The sequence below is a fragment of the Lampris incognitus genome, chromosome 2 (genome assembly GCF_029633865.1).
Source record: "Lampris incognitus isolate fLamInc1 chromosome 2, fLamInc1.hap2, whole genome shotgun sequence".
In the NCBI taxonomy this organism is placed as follows: domain Eukaryota; kingdom Metazoa; phylum Chordata; class Actinopteri; order Lampriformes; family Lampridae; genus Lampris; species Lampris incognitus.
In genome coordinates, this window is record NC_079212.1 from 11,246,944 (window position 1) to 11,270,146 (window position 23,203).

General features: G+C 43.0%; 1 protein-coding gene across 9 annotated transcripts; it reads left to right on the forward strand.

The window, feature by feature from the left end:
* The first annotated feature begins 9,341 nt into the window (after positions 1–9,341).
* LOC130107243 (C4b-binding protein alpha chain-like) lies at positions 9,342–22,264 on the forward strand. 9 transcript variants are annotated; one of them, XM_056273743.1, is made up of 13 exons: positions 9,342–9,563; positions 9,774–9,879; positions 10,014–10,199; positions 10,437–10,536; positions 14,760–14,833; positions 15,304–15,486; positions 15,580–15,759; positions 18,065–18,148; positions 18,929–18,961; positions 19,062–19,109; positions 19,699–19,759; positions 20,189–20,252; positions 20,980–22,264. In XM_056273743.1, the coding sequence occupies exons 2-13, from the start codon at positions 9,822–9,824 to the stop codon at positions 20,980–20,982; spliced, it is 1,074 nt and encodes a 357-aa protein (XP_056129718.1). In that variant the 5' UTR covers positions 9,342–9,563; positions 9,774–9,821; the 3' UTR covers positions 20,983–22,264. The 9 variants fall into 9 exon arrangements, with proteins under 9 accessions (XP_056129718.1, XP_056129719.1, XP_056129722.1 ...); XM_056273744.1 differs by having other exon boundaries at positions 9,777–9,879; XM_056273747.1 differs by lacking the exon at positions 18,065–18,148.
* Positions 22,265–23,203: the final 939 nt, after the last annotated feature.

Genomic DNA, 23,203 nt, shown 5'->3' on the forward strand with positions numbered 1-23,203 from the left:
CTTTCAGATATATGTAACAAAACAGAATATGTATTCAGTAACTTTCAGATATATGTAACAACAGAATTTTGATGCAGTAACTTTTAACAATGCAAACGGGAGCGAGATCTCTTATTAAAATACAATAGATTACACTTGTGAAACAGATGTAATTAGAGAAAGAAGTCCTGTTACCCTTTATAGTTTAGGTAGATAAAGGTCTCAGTCACATTTGAGTAAAACAATCCTATTTCTATAAATGTCAGGATCTTTTTTTTTAAAGATATTTTATTTTCACGGACCCCTTGCAATTACACCACGGACCACTAGGGGTCCGCAGACCCCCGGTTGAGAAACACTGGCCTAGAGTTTGCACGACATCGGTCTTGCTAAAAACGGGAAAGTTTTCCCTTCGCGTTTTAAAGAAGTTCCGGGTTCAGACCACGTCGTTTTGAATACGGTCCGCACGCACACGGATCCGCAACGGAAAAAAACCGAGTTTCCTCACCACCGGCTAGTTCCCCCGGGTCTTGTCCAAAAGCGTCTCTTGGCTGCCCTCCGTGGAGGTATGGGTGGACTGGGAACTTGGCGCGTGTAACTAATAGCTGATCGCAGTAATGGAGGAGCGTTAATAAACTTGACGGAGACAACGGCGCAGACACAGCTCGGCGATCCGCCATTGTTCACGTCGTTTTACTCGCGCATGACTATTCGACTGAAAACGTAATACGCATGTGCGGCGCGGAGCCGTGACGTCGCCGTTTTCGCACGGAGCGGTTTTGCTCGTTTACACGGCGACGGCGGAGTTTCGTTTTCCAAAGGTGTCACTCTGGAACCCGGTCTCAAAGGTTTGCGTTTTCAGGGCCCCCAAAACGCCGTTGTCGTGTGAACGAACGGCCAAAACGCAACAATACTGTAACGTACGTGGATAAGTAGACACGCTGGCCGCTGCTTGGCGGGTCTGACCCTTAAGTCGCGCGGTTGGCGATGCCTCCTGCGGTGCGGGCAATACGGGTTCGCGTCCCGGCCGCGGCAGTTCCTGTGGCTGCGTTGTCCCCCGAATTCGCCACAATACTTTACCGTTTTACGTTGAAAACGTCGTCGTGTAAACGGCCCCAGTCACAGCATTGTAAGGCGGTGACAGATGTGCTCTTAGCGCCCCCCGGTGCAGGGATGGATGGTCGTTCCCTCTTCACATAGACGGCCTCTTTGACGCCCCGTTCAAACCAGCGTGGGTGTAGACTGCGGAGTCCTGGCCTGACGTGTAAACTCTCCTGTGTTGTTGTGCCACCCTCCCGGCCAGCGTCTGTTTAGTTATGACTATTTGCACTCCACACAGTCCCCCCTGCTTAGTGCCATAGGAAGAAAAAACTATCTTTGTTACAGAAAACATGTCTCCAGTTCGTTATCACCTGCTGCCCTGTGTAATCCGGCTCTTCTAAAGGTGAGTTCTCTCATCCCATGGCTCTTACAATATCCCTGTTAGGAGTAGGCCAGGATTTAATACCCACTACCCTTTGCATTATGTGTCTTCAACTGTCAGGCCAGATAATTTGATTACAGTCTGCTGTAGTGATTACAGTCCAACTAAGCCCCTTAATCCAGTTGTTTTTGCTCTTTTAAACGCCCAGTCCATGCCAATAAATAAATAACTAAATCTTTCATTCTCAATGATTTGATTACTTCCCTCAACGTTGACTTTCTATTTCTTACTGAGACCTGGCGAGTGCTCCCCTCTAGTCGAGCTCTACCCACCCAGCTACTATAATTTTCTGAATGCCCCCAGGTTAACAGGTCATGGTGGGGGTGTAGTAGCTGCTTTTAAAAAACAATACACTTGTATTCCTTTTACTTTTGGTTCTTTTAACAGTTTTGAAATGATAGCTTTTAAAATTGTGTGTGACAACCCAATTTACTGTGTAATCCCCCAATTCATCTACAGGTTTTCTCAATGAATCCTCTGAGGTATTGTCCTCTCTTGTTCTTAAATTTGATAGGGCTATTATAGTTGGTGATTTTAACATTCATATTGATAACCCTTTTAACTCATTTGTCTTAGATTTTCATACACATAGAAATGTATAATTCCCTCTTGCCTCTTTAATATACAGTCAGCAGCCATGTTTTCTAGTTACTTTTCCAGTCTGGCCAGCTGCCCTCCTCACTTCTCCAACATTAATGACCAAGTTAGTTGGTTTAATGATTTGTGTACATCTGCCCTTGATTTTTCAGCTCCATATACTTCCAGGGCTGTCCCAGTTATTAACACAACCCCTTGGATCAATGAAAATATCCATCAAAAAAGAAGGGAATATAGGAAGACCGAACGCAGATGGGGGGAAAAAATCTACTCTTGAAGGTCACCAACTCCATATGAGGGAGTTATTATCGAATTTGAATCAAACTATTAAAGATTCGAGAGCTGCTTACCTCTCTCACTTGAGTGAGTGTCCAATTACTAGGCGTGTCCAATGACATTCTTATGCATGCTGATAAAGGTGAATACTATATTCTTATTCTTCTAGATTTAACCGCTGCCTTTGATACATTCGATCATTCACAGACACATCGATCATACCATCTTACTTGATAGGTTGGAGAACTGGGTTTGCGTCTCTGGTACAGCCTTAAATTGGTTTCGTTCTTATCTGACAAATAGATACTTTAGTGTTTGTTTTAAAAATCTTGTATCCTCGTCACCTCCCCTACTGTGTGGAGTCCTTCAGGAGTCTGTCCTCCTTGGGCCAATCCTCTTCCCTTTATAGACGCTTCCTCTTGGTAATTTGTTTAGTCACAGACACACTTGTTCAGTGTTAAGGGTGGTCCTATTGCTAAGGGTGGGGTCGTTTTGTAATTTCATATGGACTACCTCCTCTGCTTGAATATTACACATGGCCCACTGAAACTGGTTAATGGTTGCGCCTATCTGCATATAGAACTGATCGTTGGTTTCGGTCGTTGTGCAACTGTATAGTTTATAAGGGTGGGGATATCCGCACTCAGTGTAAACTGAAGGGGTCACTTAGATCAGAATCAGAATACTTTATTAATCCCCAAGGGGAAACTGGGTATGATCGATGAAACCTTTCTGTCAGTAAATGTTGTGTCCAGATGAACTGATTCAACTTTTTTGGGGGGGGGGGGGGTCCTTACCTAGATTATTGAGCATGCATAACGACATTTTCTCCACTTTAAAAAAAGAAAAAAGAATGATTAATCAAGTCTATTTTTGTGAAGCTGTTATCTAATTGTTGCATGGGTTGCATATAAGGATGATGGCACTATAAAACCTTTCTTTCTTTCTTTTTCTTTTTTTATCTCAAGACCAACCTGTTTATGACTGCAGGGATAGACTAAGGACCAGCCCGATGTCATTACCACCCTCAACTACCTGCCAGACTACCGAGCAAATACATAATGTTGAAAGAGGAAACCAGTCTATACGCATCAGTGAGGAAGATCAAGACCTGCTTCAGAGCAGGTTAGACCCTACACCATCCTTCTGCTTATTAGGTTATCACTTAACTGAATTATGTCTCAACTATGTAAGATGGCTGAAATAGAAATTTTATTCTATTATAACAGGTGTCTTAAATTCAGATTTGACCAGAAATGTAAAGCGCAGCTTGACTGGTTGATTGATTGATTGATTGATTTATATGTTTAGCTTCATGTTATTAATCTTCTGTGGGTTGTAACACAGTTTGAACAGTCAGAAAACACATTTCTGCAGACAAATTTACTCTCTATGTAAAACATCATCTTGTATTCCCTAAATTCTTGGGACAGTTGTTTGTGCAGTTAGTAAAGTTTTAAGTCATTAAAAAAGTGCAGTTTGGATCCAATTACTTTATAAAAGTCCCTGGGCCAGAATTTGGACAAACCAAACAATATCCCCTGAATTTACATTAAACAGAGCGACATGACAAAGTTGTCCGCCCTCGCCTCTCTAGCGATAGAACCTCTTGCCGAGAAAATACGAACTGAATCTCTTATTTACGGTTATAACACAGACACAACACAAAATAGGATTACTCTATATGCAGATGATATATTATTATCCATCCGTCCATCCGTCCATCCATTATCCAAGCCGCTTATCCCAATCGGGGTCGCGGGGATGCTGGAGCCCATCCCAGCAGTCATTGGGCGGCAGGCGGGGAGACACCCTGGACAGACCGCCAGTCCATCACAGGGCCCTAATGATAATAATAATAATAATAATAATGATGATGATAAAAAAAACGGGTGAGCATCCGACGAATATTAGCGGCAATTACTGTCTTTGGCAGTCTCTCTGGCTACCGTATTAACTGGAATAAGAGTGAGCTCATGCCTGTCGATTGCATGATCCAAATATACTAAAGACCTTCCCATTCAAGGGGACTCCTAACAAATTCACCTACTTAGGTATACAGGCTACTAGGAAACACCAATACCTATTTAAAGAAAATGTATCTCCTTTTATTTCCAGATTATAATCATGTTTAAAATAATGGCAGACCTTGCCTCTGTCCCTAATTGGCAGAGTCAATTCTATTTAAATGGTCTGTTTACCTCAATTGCTATACCGATTCCAAAATCTCCCAATCTATTTAACGAAAGTCTTTTTTATGAAACTAGATTCTATCATCACCCAATGCTCTGGAATAGCAAATGTCCCACAATAAAAAAGATCCCCTTATGCAAACCCAAGACAGAGGGAGAATTAGCTCTACCCAATTTCATTTGCTACAATTGGGCTGTAAATGTCCATGCCTGGATGTTTTATTTTCACTCTCCCACTGCCTCTTATAAATGGCTATAACTAGAAAGAGAAGACTGCTCCCCATATAACCCAGGGGCTATTATCTTAACTCCTTCCAGACCTCCCAAAGCTAAATACCAGAGTAATGAAATAATATATGGCTGTGTGATGGCCTGGTGGCCTGTCCAGGGTGTCTCCCCGCCTGCCGCCCAGTGACTGCTGGGATAGGCTCCAGCATCCCCGTGACCCTGAGAGCAGGATAAGCGGTTTGGATAATGGATGGATGGATGGATGAAACAATATATGCATCAACTCATATCTGGAAGTAATTAAACAAGAACTTGAGTTCTCTAGCCTCCCTGATGCCAAGTTTCTTCTCTGTGCAATAAGTGCCAATCTAATGAAGCCACTCTAGTACACTGCTCTGTATAGTGTCCTAAGATTCAGATGTACTGGTGCAACATTTTCCATATCATTTCAGAAATTCTCGATTCAAGAATTGAGCCTGACACACAAACTATTATTTTTAATACTTCAGAGACTTTAAACAACCTCATATTGGCTCATAGATGATTTATCAACTATTTCCTTATGGCAGTTAAGAAATGTTTGTTGATGTTGTAGAAGGGTGAAGACATTACTAATGTTAAAATGTGGCTTGATGATCTTGTCAATACTCTTGAGGCAGAAAGGATTAGATATATTAGAAGTGTTCAGGTGAACTTATTTAATGTCATCTGGCAACGCTTCATTCAATATTTGGGGAAGATAACAAACAGTCTGTTCTCCACCCACTCCACCTGCCTGCATTCTCTTCTTCACTTCTCGTCTGGACTCACTGTTACTTTGAACAGTTGACCCCAAGTATTTAAACTCACCCACCTTCGTCACCTCTACTCCTTGTATCCTCACCATTCTGCCATCCTCCCTCTCATTCACGCATATATATTCCATATTGCTCCTACTGAATTTCAGTCCTCTTCTCTCCTGTGCATACTTCTCCACATCTCCAGAATCTCAACCTGCTCCCTACTCCCGCTACAGATCAGCGTCATCCACGAACATCATAGTCCATGGAGACTCCTGCCTGATCTTGTCCGTCAACCTATCACCATAGAGCTTATCCTTGATGTAATCCTCCCTCCTTGAAACCATCTGTCATTCTTACAGCACACCTCACCACTGTCACAATGCCCTCATACATATCTTGCACCTCCCTTACATACTTCTCTGCCACTCCCGACTTCCTCATACAATACCACACCTCCTCTCTCGGCACCCTGCCATATGCTTTCTCTAAATCCACGAGGGCAAAATGTAACTCCTTCTGACCTTCTCTATACTTCTCCATCAACATTCTCAAAGCAAACATCACATCTGTAGTGCTCCTTCGTGCCATGAAACTGTAACAGTGTACGACCACGGATGTGCAGGCTCACTAGCCCTTGGCTAACAGGTCGGACCCCTTAGTTGGCTGGTTAGCCTAGTCGCTCGTGGTGCAGGGAACCCAGATTTGATTCTCGCCTGCTCCCTGAATTCACGCTATATTTGATGGCAGTGGTGGGATGCATATGCGCTCCCATTCACACCATGGTAGAAGAGTTTGAACCCTCCTCCGATGCTCCTGGCCTTACTCCCCTTCCACCTGGTCTCTTGCACACACAGTATACCTACCTTTCTTCTCTCCATCATATCAGCCAGCTCGCTCCCTTTATCAATCATAATGCCAACATTCAAAGTTCCAACTCTCACCTTCACACTCTTACCCTTCCTCCTCTCCCTCTGCCTCTGCACATGCCTTCTCCCTGTCCTTCTCTTTCACCCAACAGTAGCATAGTTTCCACCAGCACCCTGCTGGCCAACAGTACCGGTGGTGGTCGTTGGTAACCCGGGCTTCGACCAAACTGGTGTGGAAATCTGATTAAGAGCCGCGTATTTGATTTAGCAAAGATTTTATGCCAGATAGCCTTCCTGACGCAACCCTCACCACTTATCTGGGCCTGGGATCAGCAGTAAGAATGGACCAGCTTATGCATCCTCAGTGGCTGGGTTTTACTTGTTATTTAAAAAAAAAGGTACAGCTTAAGCAAAAGAAATGTCAAGCAATCTACCTCGCACACTCTTTAAATGTCCATAACTTTCTTGAGTATCTTCCAACATTTCTCTTTTTACAGGGCATGGACGGGGCTGCCATACTGGTATACACTGCTGCGTTGGATCTCATTTGTTCTTCTGGTGACAAGCTTGTGCTTGGCCTGCAGGTACAGAGGTGCATACAGATGCTAAAGGTACAGAGATGCACAAAGGCACCAAAGGTGCGGACAAACAGGGGCTGGATTCTTACACCAACCTACAAGTTACCCAGTAGTTGGTGGTGTATCTGGTTGCGTAGCATTGTTCTCTGTGGCTTGACTGCCATCTAACTTCGCATGCGATTGTTTACAATAAACTGTTACGGTGAAATGAAACGATTAAACTGTGACGTAGAATAGGTCAGTTTAATCTGTATTATCGGCGTCACCCATCGTCAGTTTTGGAAATAATTACTATTACGTTTCAAATGAGAAATCTCCAATATTACTTCCAGCCCTGGCACGTGGTGTGGCGACCCTGTGCTGCTGGGAGCGCTGATGAGCGGAGGCCCCTACTCTCTGCCAATCACGGGAATGCCGGGGGGGGGGGCTGGCTGGCCCGCTGGTTACTGAGTGGTTTCGTTGTTTTCGTTTGGGGGGGTGGGGGGGTGTTGAGACGACCAGTAAATTGTGTTAGAGAATGGCGGTCTGTAATAAAGACGTAATGAAGATGACGTGTCAGTGTGGTCTTTACAGCGGTGGACGCCTGCCCATCACTACCCTTCACCGCAGATCCTTATCGCTGCGCACTTCACCAAGTTATCTTTCGTTGTGGTTGTTGTTTGTGTAACCGGTTATTTTCTTGCCCAGTGCGGGATTCGATACGCGGTGTATTGCACCACACGGCGACATCACTAACCGCTCGGCTAAAGGGTCAGACCCGTTAGCTGGGAACTAACGTGTCCTTATTAGTAGTTTACAGTCGTCACCCTCCCCGGAAGCGCGCCCTCGCGCTTTGTTATTCCCGCGCTCCGAAGAGACTGCTGAGGATTTGCACACTTCCGGATCCCACCGCTGCCACCAATGTAACCGGTTATTTTCTTGCCCGGTGCGGGATTCGATACAGCGTGTACTGCGCCACAAGGCGACATCACTAACCGCTCGGCTAAAGGGTCAGACCCGTTTGTTAGTAGTTTACAGTTGCCTTATACAGACGCTGACAAGCGGCCGGGGGTTTAACAATCCAGGCCAAACTCAGGTTTAACTGATATTTTGAATTGAAACATGTGCAGTGAAAAAAAAACATTCTGAACTGATTTGACGTTCACGGTGATCCTGTTCACTCGGGTGAAAGAGACGTTTCTTAACTTCTAAATTGTTCGCTTAAGTTTGTCACACCGGGTCAAAATAACAGAGGACTGAATTCGTCTCGCGATACCGGACGATCCGGGGCTCTGCGCCCAACAATCTGGTGTAGCGAGCCTGACTTGTGAGTCAAGAGCCTAATAATATTCTGCGGAAACGAGCCACCCAATCAGCCATTATGAGAATGGGCGTGTGTGTGTGTGTGTGTGTGTGTGTGTGTGTGTGTGTGTGTGTGTGTGTGTGTGTGTGTGTGTGTGTGTGTGTGTGTGTTTTCAGGCTCTGAAGTTTACACAATAGAGGAACAGACCCGATGTTGTGACTTCTCTTATCCACACCACACCCGACAGATTTTGACTGAGAACGACGTAACACCGCTTTCCACATCTGTTAGGTGGTGGTACATGTCACTATATGAACAAATCTTTTGGCATGTTAACTTGATCTTGATATATACATTTGTAACCACATGGATTAGTACTGGTATAATGGTGGTGTTGGTGGTTATGGTTCGCTTTAAGCGTACCATGAGCGACCATCAGCTGATTGCTTATGGCATGAAACGGGCTTGTACGGTCTCATAAAGGATTTACCTGACGCACTGGATTTAATCCAGCCATCAGTAATTGACAGCCGATGATTTATGGCATGAAACGGGCTTGTACGGTCTCATAAAGGATTCACTTGACTCGCTGGACTTTTAACAGAGTTGTGAAAGCCAGGTCCGGAAAGTAAAAGTTCAAACCATGTGTCTGCCCCACTCCTGCGCTACGCCGGCAGTTTCTAGACAACTTCGCTCCTCAACTGAACTGGCGAACGCAGTCAGCCGCTTTAGTGACACGGTCGGAGCGAATACACGGCTTGGATCTCGGACTTTCTGGGCCTGGTTTGCACAACTCTGAATAATCCGGCCGTCAGCTGGATGATTTATGGCACGAAACAGGCTCGTACTGTCTTACGGTTCGTATTGTCTCATAAAGAATTTATGAGACAATACTAGTAGTATTGTCAATACTATAGTATTGTCTCATAAAGAATTTACTTGACGCGCTGCCAGCGGGTGGAGTGGGTGGGTGCGCAGACCGCGGTGGTTTTGCGGCGGACCGGCGGATCTCGCACTGCGCCTTTAAGGCGACGCCCACTTGGTTCAGAACGGCTTTTAACCGGAAACGTCGGCGTCATTTCCAAACAATATAAGGAGTGGCGCCGCGAGCCGAGCCAGCGCAGTCTAAAGGTGGCCGTTTCTTCGACGCGGAACAAGATACCGTGGGGTTATTAAGGGATTTTTCGTTTTGTTAGACTACATATGCTCAGCCAAGGACCGCGGCAACCACACCTATTTTTGTTTAACGTTCGAGGTGTCTGTTAGCCGGCGGAAGACCTCTGCGACCTGGCGACGCTACGTGAGTTTGGCACTTGTGATGCAGTCGGCTAATTTAGCTGTTAGGGAAGGGAGCTTGTCCCTAGGGACAAGCTCCCTTCCCTAACGGCTGCGTTGAGTCGTTACTGGCCATAACGTTAACTCCCATTACGATCATTTGTGGTCCAGTCGTTTGAATGTATCTCAGTACTCTAAACGCCGACGTTGTTGTCGTCGTTGTTGTTGTTGCTAGAAGGAGATCAGCGATCCTGTTAAAAACGCCGCCAACTAAGATCACACGATGAGGCCTGCTTGTTTCCTCATAGCGAGCCTTCTCGCTCTTGCTGGCATCTGCCAAGGTGAGTGACGTACCACACGCACAACCCCGTGGCTGTTTTGTGATGACGTAGGCGGGCTGTTGTTTCAACGTGGGATGACTTGTCCTCCCTTCCCGAGGTTATCCAAAGCTCTCGGTTTGCCTTTTCCCTCCCAGGCCAAACTTGCGGTCCACCGACTCCCGGAGACAACGCGAATGTGCGCCCCGAAGACGCGAAGCCAACTTACGACGATAAAGAAACGATCACCTTGGTCTGTGATGTTGGCTACACGAACCAAGGGGGGTCTCCGACCATTACATGCCAGGCTGGTGCTTGGAGCCCTGTGAACCTGCGTTGCGGAAGTAAATATTTCTTCTTCGCCCCTACACCCCCTGTCCACTGCTTCCAAAGCCAATGCAGATGCTGCTGTTCCAAATTCAGTCAACATTTTTAATGCTGCTAGTGTAAAAACACTACCTTGGAGATGGTTAATTTTGTTTTTGTTTTTTTGTGCAATCTGCCGTCTTTGATTTTAATCTTTCAACTTGGATTTTCCTTAGAGGCAAATCGTTGTTTTTATTAGATTTTCTGTTTTTCAGGAAAAGATTGTGGCAACCCCGGACAAGTGCCAAATGGAGAAATTCACATCAAGACGGACACTTTGTTTGGTGACAGAGTCACGGTCACTTGCAACATTGGGTTAGTGGTAAATTATGTTCCTCATACTTCTTGTTAAGATAAGCCTATTTTTGATTTAAGAGGTCTGCCAAAAAGGTGGATATATTACCCCATGGGTAAATACTGTATCCGCCGCTTTAGTGAACCACCTAGCGTACTCATGCAGTGGTACTCAGTCACGTACCATCAAGTGTTTCATTAGAACAATAACTTTCGTACACCTGACTCCATGGCACATAACATGGTACCATTGCTGCAAACATTTAAATTGTCTACTGCGCTGTCTCATTTGTAATCCAGAGTGCTGAATGCTAAGAGATGTAGATGCTCTTAAAATTATATACTTTGGGCTTTAGTATAAAAGCACTGAACAATTTGCTTGGGAATATACAAACTGGAATTTGCACAACGCTGATTCTGTGGCCCAGCAGGTTGCCGAAGTACACTGGAGATAGCAGGGAATGCTTATTTCTATACTCTGTACTATGCAACAGATATGAACATGTATTTATAACGAACCAGGAAGCTTTGTCATTCAGTAATGTAATGTTTGCTATAATAGTACAGTGTGTCTCCTGATGCAAAACAGTAAATTTACATATATACTATATATACACTACCGTTCAAAAGTTTGGGATCACCCAAACAATTTTGTGTTTTCCATGAAAAGTCACACTTATTCACCACCATATGTTGTGAAATGAATAGAAAATAGAGTCAAGACATTGACAAGGTTAGAAATAATGATTTGTATTTGAAATAAGATTTTTTTTACATCAAACTTTGCTTTCGTCAAAGAATCCTCCATTTGCAGCAATTACAGCATTGCAGACCTTTGGCATTCTAGCTGTTAATTTGTTGAGGTAATCTGGAGAAATTGCACCCCACGCTTCCAGAAGCAGCTCCCACAAGTTGGATTGGTTGGATGGGCACTTCTTTGAGCAGATTGAGTTTCTGGAGCATCACATTTGTGGGGTCAATTAAACGCTCAAAATGGCCAGAAAAAGAGAACTTTCATCTGAAACTCGACAGTCTATTCTTGTTCTTAGAAATGAAGGCTATTCCATGCGAGAAATTGCTAAGAAATTGAAGATTTCCTACACCGGTGTGTACTACTCCCTTCAGAGGACAGCACAAACAGGCTCTAACCAGAGTAGAAAAAGAAGTGGGAGGCCGCGTTGCACAACTGACCTAGAAGATAAGTACATTAGAGTCTCTAGTTTGAGAAACAGACGCCTCACAGGTCCCCAACTGGCATCTTCATTAAATATTACCTTTTAGAGCCTGTTTGTGCTGTCCTCTGAAGGGAGTAGTACACACCGGTGTAGGAAATCTTCAATTTCTTAGCAATTTCTCGCATGGAATAGCCTTCATTTCTAAGAACAAGAATAGACTGTCGAGTTTCAGATGAAAGTTCTCTTTTTCTGGCCATTTTGAGCGTTTAATTGACCCCACAAATGTGATGTTCCAGGAACTCAATCTGCTCAAAGAAGTGCCCATCCAACCAATCCAACTTGTGGGAGCTGCTTCTGGAAGCGTGGGGTGCAATTTCTCCAGATTATCTCAACAAATTAACAGCTAGAAAGCCAAAGGTCTGCAATGCTGTAATTGCTGCAAATGGAGGATTCTTTGACGAAAGCAAAGTTTGATGTAAAAAAAATCTTATTTCAAATACAAATCATTATTTCTAACCTTGTCAATGTCTTGACTCTATTTTCTATTCATTTCACAACATATGGTGGTGAATAAGTGTGACTTTTCATGGAAAACACGAAATTGTTTGGGTGATCCCAAACTTTTGAACGGTAGTGTATATCAACACAGATACAGGAAATAGGCCTGTTTTGTGCATCTTGCACTCATCAGCTGCTGATGTGTTTACACAAAGAATCATACAGTTTGGACATATCAGGTCTGCAAATAATAAAATACTTTTCTGCCAAGCACAGGTTACATCTTTTACCCCTAATTGAATTTACATTACTCTTTGCAAGGATTTTCCATGAGACAGAATAACTGATATTCTTGTCTACCAATGACCAAATGTGGCGGGTTAAGGCCGTTGCATTTTTCGCATGCTCATTTCTGAAGCTACTCATATGGGCGTTAAACCTAATTTTGAAAGGGCCCTCTGTTAATCCCACGTAAGTGTCCACATTGCAGTTGTCTTCTCTTGTCACCGATGCCTGGTAGATGGCTCCCTCTATCTGGCATTTTCCTTCAAGAGGACATGATGCCTTAACTTGGCATTTGCAGTTGGAGGTGCTTGGTTGTGGTGAGGGGGTCTGTGCCTTGGTCATGATGCTTGTGTTGCGGGATGAAATAACCTGCTGAATATTTGGCATGCAGCTGTTGCTCATTTTGACAGTGTTTCTGTTGAATATTTTCCTCAATTGGTGGTCTGGGGTAAAGCACTCATCCAAAAGCTTGAAAAATTGTTTTCAAATATTCGAGGCCACAGTGTCGCTGTAGGGAGGATTATACCAGGTGATGTTCTGCCTTCTGCTGCGCTTTTTTGTTGTTGTTGTTACTGGCTGTCGCTAATTGGTGGTGGATTGCACTTAAGTCTGAAATCATATGCACATGTTTGTAAGGCTTCCTGGTATGGGGGGGCTGCTTCGTTAAAGATGGCCTCGCTGGATGATAAACATGAGAGTCTTTTGTTTATGCTCACTGGGATATTTTTCAAAATGGAGGGTGGATGATTGCTTTCTCTGTGGATGTATTGTAGTATATTGTTGGGTTTCATGTAAGGTCTGTATGTACCATTTCTAAGATCTAAAGAGATGTCGAGGAAGTCGATCTGTTTTTTGTTAGCCTCAATTGTAATTTTTAGTCCATTGCTTGCAAATATACTACACATTTTCTTTTTTATTCTCTCGACTTCTCTTGCCGGTTTTTTGTAGACTGCCAGCCCATTGTCTCTATATAGCCTGATGTTGATGTCTAGGACCTGTAGTTGGGACAACAAGTACAAGCGCACTAGCTCACAGGTCTCTGTCCCGTCGAAGCTGCCCATGGTCACGTCAAATTTGCTGTTACCTTGCTTCTGCCATGGTATTGCCTTGTGTTATAAGATTGACTCTTTAGGATGGGCTATTATGTCTCTGTGTTGGTGGGATATTTTGGTGTATGTTGAGGCAAGTTCAGTAGCTTTGTCTAGTAGCTCTTTAGTTATGGAGGGGTAAAATTCATCAAATATCAGCATATAAACGCATGTCTGCTCTTGTCATCTATGTCCTTAAACCATTTCGATACTTGGTCGGTGTTCTTCCACTGGTTTAAGGGAACCCTCTTCAGAATCAACCGATTAATATGTTCAATATTTTTTTTGCTGAGCTTACCTATTTCGGGCTTGGTGGGGCCGATAAGCCTACATGTTGGTTTGTTTTTAAAATTTGGTTTGTGGTCTTTCAGGGTGATAAAGGCTTGCTTCTGGGCGGTGACGTCAATGCGGTCTTCTTATTTCAGATCCAATGCAGTTTTTTTTGGCCACCAGTTGTAGACACCGAAAAAAGTATCTCCTTTGTAACTATAAGTAAAACGTCTTCACGCTCCCCCCTTAGATGAGATACACATATGTTAATTATTAGAGGTTTTTTTTATATTTTAACTGCCTGTCCTTCCAACTATGCACCAATACCACCCCAATTTATAATTCACATAAGTTACCTTGTTATATTTTTAATGTACGCCATTTCAACAGTGCCCTGGCCCCTTAATGCTTTTCAAAACAAACTCCAGTCCCATTGGTTGTAATGTTTTCTACCCCTCCATTGGTTGCTGTGCATCATAAGTACCTACCCCATTGGTTGTTATAATTTGAATGTTTCCCCATCTGATTGGTCGCTGTCCAACCGAAATTAGGGGCGTGACGCTGGGCAACGCAAACTGATTCTTTGTTGAACCACATTAACAGCTGATGAGTGCGAGACGCACGAAACAGGCCTGTACTGCAATGTATTAAAATCTTTTTTCCTGTATCGGTGTTGATATTCTGCTCCTCATTAGTTGAGCACTCACAACACCATTGACGGTTTCTGAAAAAAAAAACCGCTATATATATGTATAATTTATATGCACTTATTGTAAGTTGCTTTGGATAAAAGCATCAGCTGAATGACTGTAATGTAAATCATAGCCCATGAAATAACTCAAGTAACTCTTAAGGTTAGGATAAAACTCATTGCTGGGATTTACTGAATGTCGTATAATTCTGTTTTGTTTTTTTCATTCCTTTTCAGTTATTATATGATTGGCCAAGATGAACTGCTCTGTGGAGATAAAGGATGGCTGGGCCGGCTACCAGTATGTGAAGGTCAGAAATTTCTATTTAAATGAATGTATATTTAAATAAGGTACTAATAGAAAGAAAATGTGAAGTTTAAGTATTTGGCTCCATTTAAAAACATTCATTAATTTATTCACTTTCCAAGCTGCTTATCCTAATTAGGCTCATGGGGTGCTGGAGCCTATCCCAGCACTCACTGGGCGGAAGGTGGGGAAACACCCTGGGCAGGTCACCAGTCCATCGCAGGGCAGACGGACACACTCATACCTAGGGGCAATTTAGTATCTCCAGTTCACCTGACTTGAATGTCTTTGGATTGTGGGAGGAAACCAGAGCTTCTGGTGGAAACCCACGCAAACACAGAGAGAACATGCAAACTCCACACAGAAAGGCCGGCCAGGAATCAAACCCAGAACCTTGTTGCGGTGAGGCGACAGTACTAACTACTGCGCCACTGTACTGCACTCATTTAAAAACATGTTTTTACTGTTTTGCAGTGGTGAAATGTTTACAAGCACCAGCAGTTGAGAATGCATACCCTCCCTCTCCAGCTGACGACGTCTACACTTATGGACAAGTTGTGAAATACACATGTCTAAAAGATTACACTCTTAATGGGTCCTCATCACTAACATGTTCAGAAGATAAAAAGTTCAAGCCAGATCCTCCAACATGTATAAGTGAGTTGTTTTCGTTATTCTAACCTTTTCCTATACTAACTGTTCCTATCCTTTGACCGTTTATTTATCCCATCTTAATTTCTTCATCCACAGAGGTTGTCTGTCCATCTCTCGATGTTCCAAATGGAAGGTGGATAGCGGGTGCTCGGCCCCCTTACGGTTACAAAGATTTTGTCGAATTCCAATGTAATAATGGCTTTGTTATGCAAGGATCACCCAGCGTGCGATGTGAACTTAACAGCAAGTGGTCACCTGAACCTCCAGTGTGCTCAAGTAAGTCCTGAAGATGTAACCTGTGAGCTGATGTAGGACTGGTTAAAGATGGTCTCTTTTGTTTGAACATGGTTAAATGTGATTCTATACTAATGGGGGTTTTCATCACATGCTAACAATCCCACTTGCCATCTGTGGTTTTGCCTTTATTCCAAATAGGAATTTTTAAAATATCTTGAGGCTCCTATACTGTGGAGAAATCTGAAAGTACATACAAATACACTTGCCATGAATCAAATATTGGTAATGGAACTGGGTAACACTTTAAATTTCAGGCCGTTCATTACACACAAATAACCAAGTAATATACAGATGTACTTGAGCTATGGTGAGTGGCAATTACTGACTGATATATGTGTAAAACGGGAGCTTTTCTATATTTCTAGTCCGTTTCCTTGTCATTATAATGCAGTTAAATCTAATCTACGTCAAACACCATAGGATAAATTCACAAATCCCAGTGTACCAAACAAGTGTTTTGAATCCTTTTGTGTCGAAGGAATGAATAGTAATAAGCTGTTAAACTTGGATCTAAAGTGAATGTTGAATGTGGTGCTGAATAACATAACTACAGTAAAGATAGGGCATTCAATATTCACCCTATATCAAAGTTTAAAGCAGCAATGTGTAATATTTCTCCAGTAATAGTTATTTTATCCGTTGGGGCCATGGAGTCAGGTTGCATATTACTGTCTGTCATCTTTACCATGGATGCTCTACGTGTATTGTTTCAAAATATTTTGACCAGGTAGGATGAACCCTGGTGCACGGGCAAACATGTACATGTTGGAAACGACTCCATCAGAAAAAAAGATAGAAACGTTATGCCAATGTGGCGATGCTTCTGTCAGACAGACAGTTGATGTAGCTGTAGAACAATGCGACGATGTAGTTCGATGACGCCTGGACTGCCTGCGTCTACTTTGTTCTTAGGATAGCATGTTTACAAGGGTGTGGACTATTTACTGGTGAGCTGATGGCATGCGACTCGAGTGGCTGCTGCATTTTGTTTGTAATCCAAGAAAGTCGGTGTCAGCAGGTGTATTTCCCTGGCTCCTACATCCAGCTACATTGGAACGCTTTTCAGCTGTTCTGTTGATTGATTGTTCAACACAACCACCACATCGTTGTTGCATTTCATCCATCCATCCATTGTCCAAATCGCATATCCTGCTCTCAGGGTTGCGGGGATGCTGGAGCCTATCCCAGCAGTGATTGGGGCAGCAGATGGAGCGGACACCCTGGACAGGCCGCCAGGCCATCACAGGGCCAACACACACATTCACACCTCGGGACAATTTAGTACAGCCGATTCACCTGACCTGCATGTCTTTGGACTGCGGGAGGAAACCGAAGCATCTGGTGGATACCCACGTAGACACGGGGCAAACATGCAAACTCCACACAGCGGATGACCCGGGACGACCCCCAAGGTTGGACTACCCCAGGGCTCGAACCCAGGACCTTCTTGCTGTGAGGTGACCACACTAACCACTGCGACACCGCCTGTTGCGTTTCAAATGGATAAAATAATGTGCAAGGTCTACACTCTGCTTGACATCACTGGGGCTGCTAAAAGGAAAGCCATCAAGTATTGCATGGAGGCTGCAGAGAGGGTCTCAAGATGGCTTTGAATCAGAAGGAGTGATCTGTGGGCCAATGCTGCTGGGACACAAGCCAGGGCCTGATCAGCCCTGGCTGGGTCGCCTGAGCGAGGGTGTGTGATGAAAGACCCGAAAGACCCGAGGACTTCAGGAAAGATCCCTGATGATGTGTGCCAGTGCATCCTAGGATGTATCTTCGAGTCATACAAATCTTGCAGATTGCAGTTTTAACGGATAATTACTAGTTATCCCTGTGACACAAAGGATTCAGAATACTTGTTTTGTACAATATGATTCCATACAGTTTTTTATGTAGATTATATTTAACATCACATTACAATGACAAGGAAGCAAACTGGAGATATAGAAAAGCCCCCAATTTACTTGTATATAACTCGGTAATTACCACTCATAATTCAGTTGCATCTATTTTACTCATGTATTACTCGATTCTTTGTAATGAATGGGCTGCAATTTAAAGCGTTAGCTGGAACTGATATCGTATGCCGTGGAATTTAATTCTAATTTCACTTTGTAGCCCAAGTCCTGAGATACTTATCTCTTCAGTTTGATTTACAGTTGGCCGGGAGAATTATTAATCTGTTATCATCATGTTTTTTTCAAGCGATTACAATCCATATAAAGGTTCTGCAATAAAGTATCAAGAATACTGGCCTGATTAGTTTTCATGCCTTTTATAGAGCTTCCAACTAAAGCTCCTACTACACCTAAAGCCCCTACTACCACTTCTTCTCCTCGCACTACTAAGAAAATCCCAGAGACAGGTAGAGTCCATTTTGATGCTAAAGCTCTATTCTAGTCTAGTCATTGCAGTATGTGCTTAGTCGATTCAAGTTTGTGATTTGTGTCCGCACCTCCTCTTGGCATTAGCGCAAGCATGCCCACTATTTTTAACAAAATAATCCTGATGACGCATAGGTCAGGTGATTTGGCCGTACTAAATTGTCCCTAGGTGTGAATGTGTGTGTTGGCCTGGCGGCCTGTCCAGGGTGTCTCCCCACCTGCCGCCCAATGACTACTGGGGGGGGCTCCAGCATCCCCGCGACCCCGAGAGCAGGATAAGCGATTCGGATAATTGATGGATGGATCAATCAATCAATCAAGTCACGTTTTTTTATAGTGCTTCTCTAGCTGCAATGATGGATGAATAATGGCTAAATTGTGATGATTAATACCGATCAGTGTGAATACTCTTTTACACAACCTTTATGCAAACTGATTTAATGGAATTATGTAACATAACGTTCTTGTGGCGTATGTAGTGATCCATGTCAGCAGATGAATGCATGAATTGCCTTCCCCTTTTCTTGCCTTGCTCTGGTTTAAAATGCCAGTCTATATATGAAACACCTGACTTCAAATTTGTCTTCCCCAGGCTTCATGACTTTGTGTTTTGGAACAGTTGTGTCCGCAATCTCTGAAGCAGTTCCCGTAGTTCACAACCTAAAGCCCGTTTACACTTTGGCAAATGCTGCAATTTGTTTGCTAAGAAATGTTTTCTTGTTTTTGTTTTTTTCTTCATGTTTCATTTCCCACATCTGCAGTAGGCGGCCCCGCTACGACCACTCCCCCAAATAGTAAGACATCTCAAGGCTTTGGGATTTTGTTTTCAGTACACATGCGGCATCGTTTTCTCATTGAATTCACCGCAATTCTGTACTTTTTTGTTTCTTGCAGATGGCGCTGAACCTTCTAAGTGGCAACCATTGTGGTTAATTGTGTTGCGTAAGTTCCAACTCATTGCATTTATTTATTTATTGCATGGTAGAGTAACACTTACTAAAGATAATTTGGACTCCAGGTCCAAATTACTGTGTGTGTGTGTGTGTCCGTGTCCCCAAGGAGAAGATATGTTAAGATTCATTATGGTGAATATAATGTCCATATAATTTATGCTTTTTGCCCCAGAAACTGAGCTGTTAATGCTTGGGCTTCATCTAATGACTATTGTCATTGTTTTCATTTCATTTTATCGATTAATCTATGATTGATTTGTCATTGATCATGTATTCTGTAGAATTTAGAATAGTGACAAATGACTCGGTTCTCAGAGCTCAAAGTGATTCGTAACTCTTTGCTTCGTCCGGTCAGCAACCAAAAAACCCCGATAGTATTCATTTATAATGATATTAATCTGAGAAAGGTGAGCAGTTCTGAGCGTTTGTGAAGCTATAACCTGCATTTTTTTTTCTCAGTTGGGTACAAAAATTATAATCAATTAGCTTATCGGTTGTTTTAGCATAGTCAATGCCATACATAACAAACTGTTGGCCTGATGAATTCATACATCTCCTTCTCCTTTTTATCCAAAAAGTCATTATAGTTGTCGTCGTAGTAACCATCATTGTCATTAAATACTTCAAGGACAGGAGCCGGTAAGATATTGTTCCATTCAGCTTGGCAAACTAACAGCAAGCAAAGCTTGGTCATTTACACTCCTCTTTGTCTCCTTTGGTATCTGTAGCATCCACTTTACTTATTTTCCTGCTTGTTGGTTTGTTTCTTTTTAACATTTTAATGACGTTTAAAGCCAACTGACATTTATGTTCAATGTTGCATGTTAGTTGTATGCTTTTGCAAGTCTTTACACTCAATAAGTGGGATGTGAAAGGGTTGCCCTAAGCACAGTTCCATTTTAAATGGGAGAAAGGAAGCTGGTGTGTGTGCCAGATGTTGTAGATGGGATGAGGGGTGGAGACTTGACTATGTTCATTGGTCACTGGACTTTAGAATCTAGTCAAGTTTCCTTGCTTTGTCTGCCGGGTCATATGCAGTCATGATGATGAGTCACTTTCGGATTACAGCTGTCGCAGTGGCTACTCAGGAAATGTGGCCACAAAAGAGGAAGAGGGAGTTATAACACTCTCGGTAAGAAGATGGATCACAAGCACACTCTGATTCATTTATCCTAGTTAAAAATGGTGCTGTGATGAGTTAAAAAAAAAAGAAGTGCGGTTGAGTGGGTGGGACTCATCTCTGACATTTATTTTCCTGATTGTTGTTGTGCAGGATGGCTGCCTTTTCCCCATTCTCTTGCCTATTACCCTCGACTGCAGACTGACCTTGTTGAAATGTTTACAGCATTACGTCTGTCAATATCTAAGAAGCGGCACGGTGGCACAGTGGTTAGCGCGGTTGCCTCACAGCAAGAAGGTCCTGGTTTCGACCCCCGGGGTAGTCCAACCTTGGTGGGTCATCCCAGGTCATCCTCTGTGTGGAGTTTTCATGTTCTCCCCGTGTTTGCGTGGGTTTCCGGGTGCTCCGGTTTCCTCCCACAGCCCAAAGACATGTTGGTCAGGTGAATTGGCCATACTAAATTGTCTCTAGGTGTGAGTGTGTGTGTGTGTTGGCCCTGTGATGGCCTGGTGGCCTGTCCAGGGTGTCTCCCCGCCTGCCGCCCAATGACTGCTGGGATAGGCTCCGGCATCCTGCGACCCTAATAGGATAAGTGGTTTGGATAATGGATGGATGAATGGAATATCCAAGGAGTGTTTTTTTCTTTTTTACAGGGGTGCCCAGTTGTGTGAAACGTCCTTTGTCAAATTTGATTGTCTAAAAAGGTTTGATTGTCTTTTCCCCCGCCATCTCTTTTCAGTAAAAAGCGGAGCTTTCCTGTTGACGGACCACTTTAATCTGCTGTAGCCTTTCCAGGAAATATGGATATTACCACATCAGCTGATGAATGTACCAGCCTTGTCAAATTGCATGTGGTTGGCACTGAATGAAGTCTAGAAAATCTAGAAAGGATTACTCCAAGTTGAAAAGTCTGATCATCACAAACCTGGCAAGTTATGAAAAACATGCCCTGGTGCACGCTCATACCTACACTTAGGCTCAAGATGTGGCTTTCATTGGATTGTCAGTTGTTTGGCAATCCATATCTTCTTTGCTTCACGCAAACGTAACATTTTTCCCATAATCCAATTCAGATTCCTGATTTGTTTGTGATGTCTTCGATTCTTGTCGCAGCTATTTTCCCATCATAATCGTATGAGAATGAAGGATGTGATGACATTCTCGAGTTTCAAGTTTGTCATGTATGAAAGGACTTACACTGTTTCTCATGATGATGAAGTGCTTGCACTTATTGCAGAACCTTAGGGGCCTGATTTTGTGATCTATAGGTGTGACCAATTTTTGTGTTTGTTGTTAGTGTTTATGCTGCCTTTGGAGGTCAGCAGTATTAAAATAAATAAATAGATAGCTAGATAGTGGCTGTTGGATGGCAATGAGCAAAAGGGCTGATTGCAGATTTCTGAGTGATCACATCTTGAGTGTAATTCTTGGGGGGGAAAAAGTGAATCTCAAGATGACGTAAATCTACAACACCAGTGTCAGATAGCATTAATGCCAAAATTGTGTTTTTTTTTTGTTGTTTCATTTCAATTGAAGTGTGTGACGTGCCGCTGAAAGTTTTTTTTTTTTTCCCCTTGTCGTTGGATGGCAGGGAGGTGATTGGGTGTAAATGTGAAAGCCATTGATTCAGATAAAGGGAGTTTAGCTCTAATGCCAAGCCAGCGGTTCAGTTGGTAATGATTTGTGATGATCTGTAATATTTATTATAGTCACATTAAATTATGTCCCACGTGAGTCTTACTTTCATTAAATCTCACTTTTAACAATTTAAGACCACGAAGAAGAGATGAGTGATACTTTATAAACAAGTTGTTTCAGGGTCAACAGTGTTGAATGGTCTTTGCTGTTTCTTAGAAACATTGCATTTGCCTCTTAAGGCTTTTGGCCAGTTAGTAATGTATATAATTCAAAACAATTGATATTCTGTATGTGAATTGGGTTGAGGCATACTTGTAAATTTGAATTTGTGCTAGTTCTTTATTAGGTCTTTGCATAGCACTCACAAATAAAACAAACATAAACAATGCAAGTGTCCAGTCCCGTCTTCTCATAAACCACGCACGGTGCACGAGTGTGACGCGCGCGCACGGTCACTTGTTTAATGTTGAGTTCACTTTGTGTACATTGAAAGCTTCTGTACGGTCCCAGGCGCAGAAAATGCACAGATCTTAAAAAAAAAAAAAAACCTGACAAGTTTTTTGACATCCAAAAATGAATTGCGTCAGCACGTTAATCATGTGCACGCCGCTCCATCATGTGACGTAGTGAATCATTAATAAGTCGCACTCCGTGTTACAGAGGAGCGTCCGAGTTAAGAGATGGGGAATCTTGTGGAAGGAAGACTAGAGCCCTCTTTGGAGGTACTTTCTCGAGTATCCGCTTGTGGCAGCGTTGTGGAATACTTTTATTGCAGGTCTGGGACAATATCCTGTTCTGGCAATATGTTGTTAAAGGTCCACAGTAAACACAGTACGCAGACCCACAACAGCATTTGTACGTTTTACGTAAATCTTCCGAGTCATCTGGCAAACGGGAGTTGGGTCAAGCAATTTGCAAATCTGTCCTAAAATGGCATTTGTTGGGAAACGATAAGCTGGCCGTGCACGTCTAGAAACGAGCAGAATGCTTACGAGCAGGTTTTGTGCTCGGCAAGGTGACGCAAGGCGAGCTTATTTGTGTAGCGCCCTTATCATGGCAGACAGAGGTCATTCAAAGTGCTTTGCAGGCAAAAGATAAGATAGAAATAAAAGCATAAAATGAGATAAATAAAAGTACAGACGCATTTTATAAAAGTACAGACAAGTTTAAAACCGTGTTAGTAAAATAAAAGGGCCATAAAAACCAATGAAAAGTAACAACAATCCCAGCAGAATATATAAAAAATAGCAAAATATACGAAACACAAACACCAAGAACTTAGCCGTAGGCTGTTTTAATAAAAAGTAAGGTTTTTAACCTGCTTT